The 12,524-nt window shown below is 36.0% G+C and overlaps 1 protein-coding gene across 2 annotated transcripts; it reads right to left on the bottom strand.

Moving 5' to 3' along the window:
* Positions 1–8,475: 8,475 nt before the first annotated feature.
* On the bottom strand, positions 8,476–12,242 carry LOC126798654 (transcription factor PIF4-like). Of its 2 annotated transcripts, none has more exons than XM_050525662.1 (9): positions 12,071–12,242; positions 11,420–11,510; positions 10,418–11,306; positions 10,234–10,332; positions 10,092–10,157; positions 9,936–10,001; positions 9,561–9,854; positions 9,346–9,472; positions 8,476–8,860 (listed from the first exon to the last, which is right to left on the bottom strand). In XM_050525662.1, the coding sequence occupies exons 2-9, from the start codon at positions 11,488–11,490 to the stop codon at positions 8,856–8,858; spliced, it is 1,617 nt and encodes a 538-aa protein (XP_050381619.1). In that variant the 5' UTR covers positions 11,491–11,510; positions 12,071–12,242; the 3' UTR covers positions 8,476–8,855. The 2 variants fall into 2 exon arrangements, with proteins under 2 accessions (XP_050381619.1, XP_050381620.1); XM_050525663.1 differs by lacking the exon at positions 12,071–12,242 and adding an exon at positions 11,639–11,677.
* Positions 12,243–12,524: the final 282 nt, after the last annotated feature.

The following is a 12,524-nucleotide window of genomic DNA, read 5'->3' as shown; positions in this document are numbered from 1 at the left end:
CAATATTTCTTTCACTCATCGAAATGCTTGTAATTATATAATCCCCACATATATATGCTAGCTCTTAATTATATGTAGAATGCTCGACTCGAAGATAGAGCATCGAGAAGATCAATGTAACAGACTATGTTTTTAATGATGCTTCAATATTTCTTTCACTCATCGAAATGCTTGTAATTATATAATCCCCACATATATATGCTAGCTCTTATATGTAGAATGCTCGACTCGAAGATAGAGCATCGAGAAGATTTTGAGGTCTCTTTCTCATCATCTCATGAAGTACTACGCTGAAAAGAATACAAGAACTTTTGTCTGGACGAGTATTGTACCATTTATACATGGTGTACTTGGAAAATGGATTCCTGGAAATCTGAATGCATGCATTCTAACGAGTATATATCTTTGTTTTCCCTAGCTAGTTATATATGTCGGAGCGATGCAGGAGCCTTTTTTTTTAATCAGTGCCATGCAGGAACTTAATTGGTTTTTAGATCTATCTCTGTTGAATCCATGCATGCTGCAGCTAATGTTTGTTTTGAGATTGGGCCTACTCACAGCAGGTTACGTAGTTTTAAGAGGCTTGATTTTCAAACCCAATGAAGAGGTTTTTAGATGTACTACTCTTTTCAAAGCTGTTGGTTTGGGTGCTTGAGTAAATCAAGTGTTGTGGAGATCTTCCTTTGCCGGCCATAATCACTTGTTCGTCTCTTGGTTCTTCTTTATGCATTTGTGCCCTTAGTAAGAGTCTCGGCGTACACTTTCACGTGTCAAATATGATAGATAAATTGGATGTATATAATTTAAAACGAGTCTTAGAACGGATTTTACGTACCAATATGCACTTGTACAATGCAAAAGTCACGTACGTTGCTAGTTCTTCAATTTCGTTAGTATTCTTTGATGTTTTAGTGGATACGTTTTGTGAATGCCATGTTTTCTTCCCTTGCGATTTGATGATTTCTATTGTTGCGAATTATGTTGAGTGTTGGATCATCTCTATTTTCTCTTCGATTATAGTGTTCCACAACTTTCATCTTTACCCACTCCTCACATATTAGTGTCATGTGAGTAATTTGTGATAGAACGAGTGTGACATGCAGATTATATATTGATTTTCCATTCACTCGTATTTTAGTGTGTAGAATAAATTTCTTTTACTGAGACATAGTGATTAATTAGTAATGTCTAAGAAAACATGTCACATGGCTCTTGACTTGCAGAAAAAATTATTGTTTTAAACATGTCTGCTAAAAAGTATATATGAAGTTTTTGGAGTGATGATTAGAATATGTTATTTTAATCTAATGCAAGAGATCTTAGGGACATATTAATCATATAAGATTTGCTCAGACTGATTTAGCAATCAACTATAGATTCGGTGGGAGAATATCAAAGAGGTAAAGCCAATAATAGAGCGGATGAATAAACAAGTATTAAATCTATCTACAATCAACTGAAACTGATGAAATCTTTGAAGTAGGGTAGAACAATATTGTTGCTCAATGCTGATATTGGTTACTATAGCTAGTACCAACTTGTGGAAATGAACAAAGTAATGAAAAGATTAGGCAGGCAAGTTTGCAAGACGGGACCAAAACATTTTGAGAGACATCATTCTTTTTGTAGCTTCCAACATCATGAAAAGATGGCAGTGGGGACTGAGGGAGGAGATATTAGTAAAATTTGAAAGAGCAGTCCAGGCCACTAGCTAGTTTTGTATGGCTCCTTTGTAATCTGTTCATATAGAGATGAAGTAAATATGCCACAACTGGGAGGCCAATGGTCATTAGAATTCATGATGATGATCTTGTTGATGATGACGTCTTAGCCTAGCACCCTAGTCATTTGCAGTTGAAGTACAAGAAGGGAAATCAGACCCAGGACCCCTCCTCCACCCAGAAAACCAAAAAAGAATAGGAGAAGTGAGAAAATTATCTCAAAATTTCCCTTGAAAATTGTCAAAATTCCCAAATCTTAAGCCTACATGTATAACAATGCATGGCTGATGATGATTGTTTAAACAGTAGTAAGATTTGATTACTTAACTGAGTTTTTTTTTTGAAGATTTTAAATTTATAAAAGTATGCGAAATCACATTAACGAGGTACAAATAATTTTATTTATAATTTATTTTATTGAATTTTCTGCGGGAGTTGGAGAGCGGATGGATATATGGCACTGACTAAACTGAACCCCACCAGCAGTGATAGATTATAAGATTGTTCATGCATGTTGGAGAATTGGAAAATCCTTCTTGCTGGAAAGAAGGATGAAGCTTTGATAATGAGTAAGCATTTTCCAACAAGGATAGGAAGACATTCGTGGCTCATGCACGTGCACTGTTAATACGTACTGGGGCATTAGGTTCTTCTTTCCTTTCTCTCTGATTAATCTGTAAAATCAAACTTAACCATGGAAAACTTCTGAAATCTTTAGAGAAAGACTCGAGTAGCTGAATTCATAGAGAGAAGTTTGGCAAGTCTAAGGTGGTTGTTAGGCAATTTTTTTATGAGTCTATTTTCTGCTACGGTAACATTTACGTCGGTGTAGGAAACAAAATTTGAAGTGTCATTATCATTCCTGAGAATCCTGACTACCCACCATAGAGATGAACATATCTTTCTGGATAGAGCATATATAGTAGACTAGCAGGCTAGCAGCACAGGCAAGAACCAAGCGAACCCCACCCTTGCATCACCTTACACCTGATTAGCTTATTTCCAACAGTATTCTTAAGACCCAAGTCTTCTTGACACTCTTTACTAAATCCAAAGGTCTCATAGGTCTGATGCTAATTTCCCAGCGCATGTGAAAAATTATATTGTGCATTGCGACATAATGTCTAACCCGCTTTGTTAATTTCAGAGATCTGAGTCTAACTTAGGAGTACACCTAGTGGCGGATCTAGGAATTTAAAGTTGTCTAGGCTAATTTATATGAGAACACTAAATTTTTTTTGAGGTTTGGAACCCAATAGGAGGCTCATCCTCACGGCTTTATTACTTTCAATCAAAACATAGACCGAGAGAGACATATAACCAAACCTCGTGAATTGAAAATTACAAGCATCAAAGCGTTATACGCAACAATAAGCTACCTAAAACGTACCATACGAGATCCGCTCAATTCAAACTCTGCAATCATAGAACTATTATCAATGTTATCGGCAAGTTCTTTTTCAATGTAGAGAACCATTAAATCATCAAGAAATTCATCTTCCATTCTGTTTCGAAGTTTATTTTTTATGATGTTCATAGATGAAAATATTATATCTGTTGTTGCTGTAGAAACTGGCATAGTCAAAACAAGACAAATCAATCTATAAATCACAGGAAAAAATGTTGATTTTCTTGACTCAACTAACCGCTGACACAAATCAGATACATATGTTGTGTTGGCAAATCTTGGATCTATCTGAATATCTGCTAGAAAATACCCGCACTCCATATCTAAAGCAAGCAACTCATATGAAGTAAAATCAGCATGATAGAATCTCATATGTGGAAATAGTCTATCTAGAGTGAAGTTTCGCTCTGAAATTACAGAGTGAAGTTCCAATTTTAGCACACTTTTCGGTCACATTTTTTCACCATAAGCGATTCAATATTTAGGTATGTTATTCAAGATCACCTCTACAAAGTTTCATCCAATTTGACAATGGTTTGAGCTTTCAAATTTGAGATTTACACGAACGGTTCACGTTGAACAATTTTAATTCATTCATTGATTTTTTCTAATTTTAATACTTTAACGATGTCTGAATTAGATGAAATTTTGTAGAGATGATCTTGAATAACATATCTAAATATTGAATCGCTTATGGTGAAAAAATTTGACCGAAAAGTGTGCTAAAATTGGAACTTCACTCTGTAATTCCATAGTGAAACTTCACTTTAGATAGAAATTATATATATATGTATATATATATATATATTTAGGAGGTTTTGGGAGCAAATCTTGTCTAAGCTTAAGCCTAGATAGCCTACAACTTACATCCGCCCCTAAGTACACCTAATTAGGTTACAAATAGTCAAATACTATGCCACTTATACTGGCATGGTTTCCTTAGACCCAACTCAACCAAGTCAGCAACTCTGCAACTGCTCTTCTTTCATCAAGCAATAATGGTTTAACCTTTTGGCTTAAGGTAAGAAAGGTAGCTAGTAGCAGTTATTGTTGACATGGAGAATCAGATGTGCTAGGGTGCAGACCACCATGTTGTAATCTAACTCGAGAGTTGAGACCCCAGGAAAAGAACAAAGCCTCATTTTTTTTTATATCAAATTTTGATGAGTTCCAATGTTCATACTAAACACATGTAATTAAGCCATGTTTTTAATGCTGAGGTCTCAAGACTGGGTAACATGAACTTAGAGATAAAGAGCATCCCATTATCAGTAGGGCAGTTGGCTTTGCCTTTATTTGATTCCAAGACCACTCACTACCTTTGAATTCGTTGGAGTATGACTAAAATAACAAGATAAAGCTTGAGGAGATAAAAGGGTGAATACAATGAATTCTCAGTTTGATGCTCGACTTTGAAAACAACAGGTAGTAAATAGACCAAAGTGTTGGAACATGTTCAACTGCAATCTTACTTTAATAGGCCTTTTAGATCAAATGATTCAAGAGTATCCATTGGTCACTAGAGAATTGATGATAAGATAGTGTTAAGGAAGTGTGTGAGCATACAAGCATGAGCATAAAGGTTATGAAGAAAGTAACAGACGTCAGTATTCGTAGGAAAAAACTTTAGGCATCTTTTTTATGGAAACGGATTGTATGAACCTTTCATTTACGAAAACAAGTATCATGAATTCCTAACCATCATATGAGAGTTAAAATTTTAGGAAGCAATCCGTTTTTTTTAAACGCCAACGTTTGTTGACTACAACAAAAACAGTTAGTTTTCGCCCTCAACTTAATTTTTTTTAATGAACCCGTGCGCTCTCTCTCGGGGGTAGTGTTCGCCGGTGCTCAATTTTTGAAGGGAGGAGGCCGAGAACCATGCCAGACTCGACGTAATTGACATCTTTATACACCGCGTTTTTCTTCGGTTCATATTGGGTTAGAAATTCACGGAGAGGATGGAGCAGGGACCAAGTTCGCACATTCTATTGTACATCGATGAACCCATAAAAATGAGGGTTTTCGAAATTGGGAGAAATCGGAAAAGGGACCGTTTTTGGATTTGGATCGAGAATAGAACATCAGATTTAGGAATCGAAGGAAGGAAGAGATCCCAGATTTTGGGTTGAGAGGATAATGGCGATTAGAATGGGAGAGATCAGATTTAATTGTAATAATTGTTTTAATCGAAAGAGGAAGAGAACCCCAACATTCGGATCTTGGTTTTTGATGAAAGAAAGGAAAACGTTGACTATCTATGGGGATGGGTTTCAAATTTAATTGATGAATTGAATCGGATTTCTCGACAAAAAGAAATATGTAAAACTTGAATAGGAACCAAACCCTAAGAAGAGGAGAGAAAGATGAATAGAAGAAGAAGATGGTGTCCACGTCTGAGATGAAGTTCGTCCACATATCTTGCAGTTGTTTTGATTTAATAATTAATAAATATCCTAAATATTGTGATGGCAAATTTTTATTTACTGTTTTAATCTTGTTTTTGGACAGACGGTGAGTTAACGAGGATTGTTTTAAAGAATCACGTGCTCAGCATGTGTTGTTGGTGCCTCAGGGGTGTTAATCGGTGTGAATGGTGCGGTTTATAGGTGATACCGAACACCAAACCGTTCTATTTATTCGGTTTGGTTCGGTTTAATTTTTCATTTTTTTTTTCAAAAACCAATTGTGTTCGGTTTGATTCGGTTTGGTTTTTCTCTGGTTTATATAGGTTTTTCTTTCGGTTATTTTGTAAAGAAAATCGGAGTTTCTTTCATTGTCTATCTACTTGATTCTTAACGAAATAAAAAGAACATGCGGACAGATTTGCAAAATTCTATTTACAAGATATAGTTGTTTCACAAATGCATACAATTGCAAAAAGTCATTAAACAAGTTATACCACATTAGTAGGCATGTTGTGGTTCCAATGTCTAAAATTCAAAATATTAAATTTTGACCGTCAGATGTGTTCAGCATATTTAAATACGGATATGATAAAAAATTCATCTAATTTTAATAAAATTTGGGTCTCGATCGATGTGGTCAACATTAACTTAATTTCATCTAATTAAGTGTGAATTCGTTCTTACCCCCTCATTCTTGACTAGTTTTGGTGGATTCTTTCACGCACACACTCTCACATATATGTGATGTAGCAGCTCGTGTAAAATTTCAAAAATTTTATCTTCCAGGGATAGGGCTACCCATAGGCCTATAGGGGATAATAAGCGTAAAAAATGGTTGACCGCCTTGATCGAGACACAAACGTTATCGAAAATATGTGATTTTTTTACCACAACAATATTTCACTATACGTAACGCATCATGCCAACAGATTTGCAAAATTCTATTTATAATATATAGTTGCTTCACAAATGCATACATTTGTAAAAAACCACTAAACAAGTTATACCACATTAGTAGGCATGTTGTGGTTCCAATGTCTAAAATTCAAAATATTAAATTTTGACCGTCAGATGTGATTAGCATATTTAAATACGGATATGGTAAAAAATTCATCTAATTTTGATAAAATTTGGGTCTCGATCGATGTGGTCAACATTAACTTAATTTCATCTAATTAAGTGTGAATTCGTTCTTACCCCCTCCTTCTTGACTAGTTTTGGTGGATTCTTTCACGCACACACTCTCATATATATGTGATGTAGCAGCTCGTGTAAAATTTTCAAAAATTTTACCTTTCAGGGATAGGGCTACCCATAGGCCCATAGGGGATATTAAGCGTAAAAAGGGTTGACCGCCTCGATCGGGACACAAACGTTATCGAAAATATGTGATTTTTTTACCATAACCATATTTCACAATAGTAACGCATCATGCGGACATATTTGCAAAATTCTATTTATAATATATAGTTGCTTCACAAATGCATACATTTGCAAAAAGCCACTAAACAAGTTATACCACATTAGTAGGCATGTTGTGGTTCGAATGTCTAAAATTCAAAATATTAAATTTTGACCGTCAGATGTGATCAGCATATTTAAATAAGGATATGGTAAAAAATTCATCTAATTTTTATAATATTTGGGTCTCGATCGATGTGGTCAACATTAACTTAATTTCATCTAATTATGTGAATTTGTTCTTACCCCCTCCTTCTTGACTAGTTTTGGTGGATTTTTTCATGCACACACTCTCACATATATGTGATGTAGCAGCTCGTGTAAAATTTTCAAAAATTTTACCTTTCAGGGATAGGGCTACCCATAGGCCCATAGGGGATATTAAGCGTAAAAAGGGTTGACCGCCTCGATCGGGACACAAACGTTATCGAAAATATGTGATTTTTTTACCATAACCATATTTCACAATAGTAACGCATCATGCGGACATATTTGCAAAATTCTATTTATAATATATAGTTGCTTCACAAATGCATACATTTGCAAAAAGCCACTAAACAAGTTATACCACATTAGTAGGCATGTTGTGGTTCGAATGTCTAAAATTCAAAATATTAAATTTTGACCGTCAGATGTGATCAGCATATTTAAATAAGGATATGGTAAAAAATTCATCTAATTTTTATAATATTTGGGTCTCGATCGATGTGGTCAACATTAACTTAATTTCATCTAATTATGTGAATTTGTTCTTACCCCCTCCTTCTTGACTAGTTTTGGTGGATTTTTTCATGCACACACTCTCACATATATGTGATGTAGCAGCTTGTGTAAAATTTTCAAAAATTTTATGTTCCAGGGATAAGGCTACCCATAGGGGATTTTAAGCGTAAAAAAGGTTGACCGCCTCGATCGGGACACAAACGTTATCGAAAATATGTGATTTTTTTACAATAACCATATTTCATTATACGTAACGCATCATGCGGACATATTTGCAAAATTCTATTTATAAGATATAGTTGCTTCACAACTGCATACATTTGCAAAAAGACCACTAAACAAGTTATACCACATTAGTAGACATGTGGTTCCAATATCTAAAATTCAAATTATTAAATTTCGACCGTCGGATGTGATCAGCATATATAAATACAGATATGGTAAAAAAATCACCGAATTTTGATAAAGTTTGGGTCTCGATCGATAACATATTTAATTATGTATATTAAATATATCTATAAATAATATAATTTCTTTATAATATATATATATATATTCGGTTTTTTGATTCGGTTTCGGTTTCCAAACATCCCAAACCAAAACCACACCAAATCTTTCGGTTTGGTGCGATTTTTTTGCGATTTGGTACAGTTTTTTTTTCTTCAGTTTTTTTCGGTTATGGTTCGGTTATGATTCGGTTATTTTTCGGTTTTCGGTTTTCAATTAACACCCCTAGGTGCCTGCACACTGCTGAAGCACTGAATACACTCTCCTTTTTTATAAGCAAACATGAATGAGCATATGCCTGTATTTTATACATGTTATGGGACAGGAAATACAATCTTACTTCTTGCAGAGTAAAAAAAAATCTCAAACCAGAAAGATACATCACTAGTTGTCTCGGTTTGTAGCAACTTCAATGCTCGATTGAGATTTCTGAACCCTTGAATAGTGGTTAATTGGTGTATACATATGAAAAGTGACTTTTCAATCACCCCATGGAAATATATACGGCGAATTGGGGAGCCTTTAAACCGTGAGATCAAGAAGAGCTAACAACCCGCATTTTCCACAACGAAGTAATCTTGTTATATAAGTTAGGGGACCAAAGAGATAAGCACGCACAATAGTTGATTAACCTGTTGACATCAGAAAAAACCGTTGTCCATTATAATCAATCTGATTGGGACAGAAATGGCATCAAAGATTCAATAGAACACTACTATTTGTATATATCAAAACGAAGTGATCATACGATGAGCATCAGAATCAGGTTTGTTGACAGCTAGAAAGAAAATCCATCAGGTATGTAATATGGAATGATGACATAATTCCATATATTTACAGATAACATGAGAGCAGTGCACAGAAAGAATAGAGGTGGCCATCCTCTTTTAGTTGAGAAAAGCTTATGACCATTCAATTCCAAATGACATGGCAGTGAAGATAAGAAAGATAATGAAGTTACTATTTCAAACTCAATCCATCATACAGCCATTGATTTTTGAAGGCATAAAACACTTCCAATTTAAATAGTTATAAGCATGGTTTCTTATTCGCTACTCCAGTTTTAGAGAGCAATAAGCAATATTAATCATACCCAAAAGCGATTGATATGACTTACTCATTTTTCCACTTAAAGCCTCATTAGCTGCAGCTTCACCACTTAAAGGTCCAGTGTTCATGCCAGTTGGTGCCACCATCTGACTTTGTGCAAGAGGCTGGGAGCCGAATCTGAACATATTCATAGGCTGCTAGACATTGGATACACTTTTATTTCAGCTAATATACTTAAGCATCATGTTACCAAACATTTTATTCAAGTAACAAAACACAAACCTGAGACATGGTCTGTATGTGATGGAATCCCATGAGATGTGCGTATTGCTCCTGAAAAGAGGGGTTTTGCATCTGATTATGGTAATCAACAGGATTCAAAACCGGCGTTTGGCACATTACGGCCTGATTTGTTGGCGGAGCCACAGTCATGCACTGGTTTGTTGGTAATTGTATTGGATTGTGCATAGAAGGCATGGCAGGCGGTCCCATTCCCATTCCCATTCCCATTCGGAACATAGAGTGCTGCACTCCGGGAAACATCATCGGTGCCATCCCACCTCCCATCCACATAACCTAGATCACCAAGAAACGTTTGTTAGTTGCTTGTGTCATAAATACTGGGAGAAGTTTCAGAATGATGAGTGTCCATTATACCTGAAGTTGCAGCTGAAGAGACTTCAAATATTCGATTGCCTCATCTAACATTGACGCTTTGTCTGTCTGCAAAATCAGGACATATCAGTTACAGAAATCTTAAAAATTAAGGGACACGCAATTCTCAAAAATAGAATGGTTTGTAAGAAAGGAAACCTTGTTAGAATGAGGTATGAGCTCTTGCAATGCCCTCATCTTCTCATTGATCCGATCTCTTCGTCTCTGTATCATATAAACAAGTTATAGCAAAGAATTACAACTTTAAAACCTTGAAATGCTACAGAACCCAAAAGCCTACCCTTTCTGAAAGATTATGGACTTCAGCAGCACGTGTCCTCCTTGATGATCCTGATCGTGGCGCTGGCTTGTTCCCCGGAGCTGATTCAATTTCAGCTGCCTAAATATATAGAGGTTATCATCTATTAAAAAAAAACAAATAACTTATATTACAACTAGTCAAATGTTGGAAATAAAGTGTTTACCTCACTTTGGCACTCTGAGTCCTCTGCATCTCTACCTTTCCTTTTGTTGCTGTTGACAACATTAGACTGCTTCCCTCTGCCAAAACTACTGCCAGAACCGCCTGAAGATGAAGTAAGAGTTGGATCAAGGGTTTCTGTCATCCCTCCCTCACTGAGAGGCATCATCTTTTGAACATTGTTGTACAAAGGTCCATTAGAAAAACCAGTAGTCCCATCACCATTGCTCGAAGCTCGACTCACGTCAAAGTCATTAGGAACTTGGTTGCTACCTGAGTAACTCGATCCAACAGTCATCATAGAACACTCTCTAACCTCTGCTTTATTCAACTTTTCAGGCTCATTTCCTCTTAATTGTTTTCTGGAAGATCCTATATCACCCTTTCCCAGTGTTGAAAATTGAGAAAAATTAACTACTCTCCCCAAGCCTCCAAGATTTTGATTTTTCTCAGTTGGATTACTGATCTGAAATCTTGGAGGAGGCATTGGATTTTCAGGATAGGCCACACCAGTAGAGGACTTGACATTAGTTTGGGGTGCAGAGGACACAAGATGGTTAGCATTAGAAGCGTCAAACTTAACAAATTTCTCTTCTCCAAATTGTTTGATTGGCTTTTCAAGATCAAGTGTATCACAAGAAGGCATTTCAGAAAAGAAATGGGAACAAAAATCTTTATCAAAGGAATCTTCTAAAGGGTATTGAATCATGGAGACTGTATCCTCATCATGAATCATATTACCTGAGTTCCCACAGAACCCACCTACCCTGATCTGATCATGTTTCTGAACTTGCCTTGACTCATTAGGATTAAGACCTGATTTTCGATTTGTTTGGCTCTGCAAAACTACCTGCCCATTTCTCCATAACAGCTCTACTAGTTCATGATCCGGCCTGTAAAATATGCCACCCAAATCAAGATAAGTCAACAAGTACAGGAGATTAATTATTTTTGTTCACTATCTTCTTCTACTATATAGAGAGATATAGAAATGTAGAGTACAGACCCTGATGGTTTCTTTTGGTTGGTTAAAGGGAGATCACCCTCAAAGTTCCATTCAGGAATGCAAGAGTTCATGTCTGAACAGACAGAAGTTCCTGTAAAACAAGTTATAAGACAGATTAGATATCTCATCTAGAATAATACTACTAAAGAAATCAAATTGATTAAATAGTCAACCTAACTAATATATTAGCCAAACAAACCATTAAAGAATGATGCGTACCAAATTTGGATCTATTCTAAGAAATGGAAAGGAGGAACAAGGGACTGAAACCCCAATTCAAACTACACAGTTTTATCAGGAAAGCAAAGTCTTCCCTTTTTTATTGACATTACTATAATTGCTTACAACACCACATTAATCTATAGATTAAAATATTGAACACACCAAATGGGGAAAGACAGAGACCATTGGAACCCAGAATATAATAATCCAGCAAAGAATATATGTAGAAAAAATCAAGTGAATAATCTCCAGTTGAAAAATAAACACAGGAGCTAGACACATCATTCAATAAGTAGAAAAAAAGGGTCTTCTTTTCTGCAACAGAAATCCCATAAACAAATAACAATCTTTAAGTAGAAAAAACCCAGAAATGAAAAATGAGCAAAAGATCAGAAAAACCCAGAAGCCAAAAATGGAATAGAAACACACACTGAAGAAAGCTCTGACTTCTCTTCAGCTGGAAACTGTAAGCCAACAGTAAAGTGTCTCTCTTTCTGTGTTTGAGACTTCAGAGAGAGAGAGAGAGAGCTATGGGGGGAGCTACCAGAAACTTAGGAATGGACCAAAGAGCCTTAAAGACCAGTTTAGAAGGACAGGGACTTCAGCACAGAGGTCAGAGAGAGAGAGAGAGAGAGAGAGAGAGAGAGATTGGGTGGTAATACAGAGAGCCTCCAGAAATCTACAGCAGCATGCCATGTGGCAACTTGGTGAATTTTGCCATGTTGTGGATGTTGTAAAATGTAGAAAGGTTAGAACTGGGTGAATGGGATTGGTTCTAGTATGCGGCAACCAAATCAACAACTTGGAGAACAATCAAGTTGTGATCTGAAAATGAGTGAGGGTGGCGCCACGACTGCAACGGGAGACTATATTTTATTGGACA

The sequence above is a fragment of the Argentina anserina genome, chromosome 6 (assembly GCF_933775445.1).
Source record: "Argentina anserina chromosome 6, drPotAnse1.1, whole genome shotgun sequence".
Taxonomy (NCBI): Eukaryota; Viridiplantae; Streptophyta; class Magnoliopsida; order Rosales; family Rosaceae; genus Argentina; species Argentina anserina.
The sequence above is the reverse complement of the archived record's forward strand: the minus strand, read 5'-3'. Positions and strand labels throughout refer to the sequence as shown.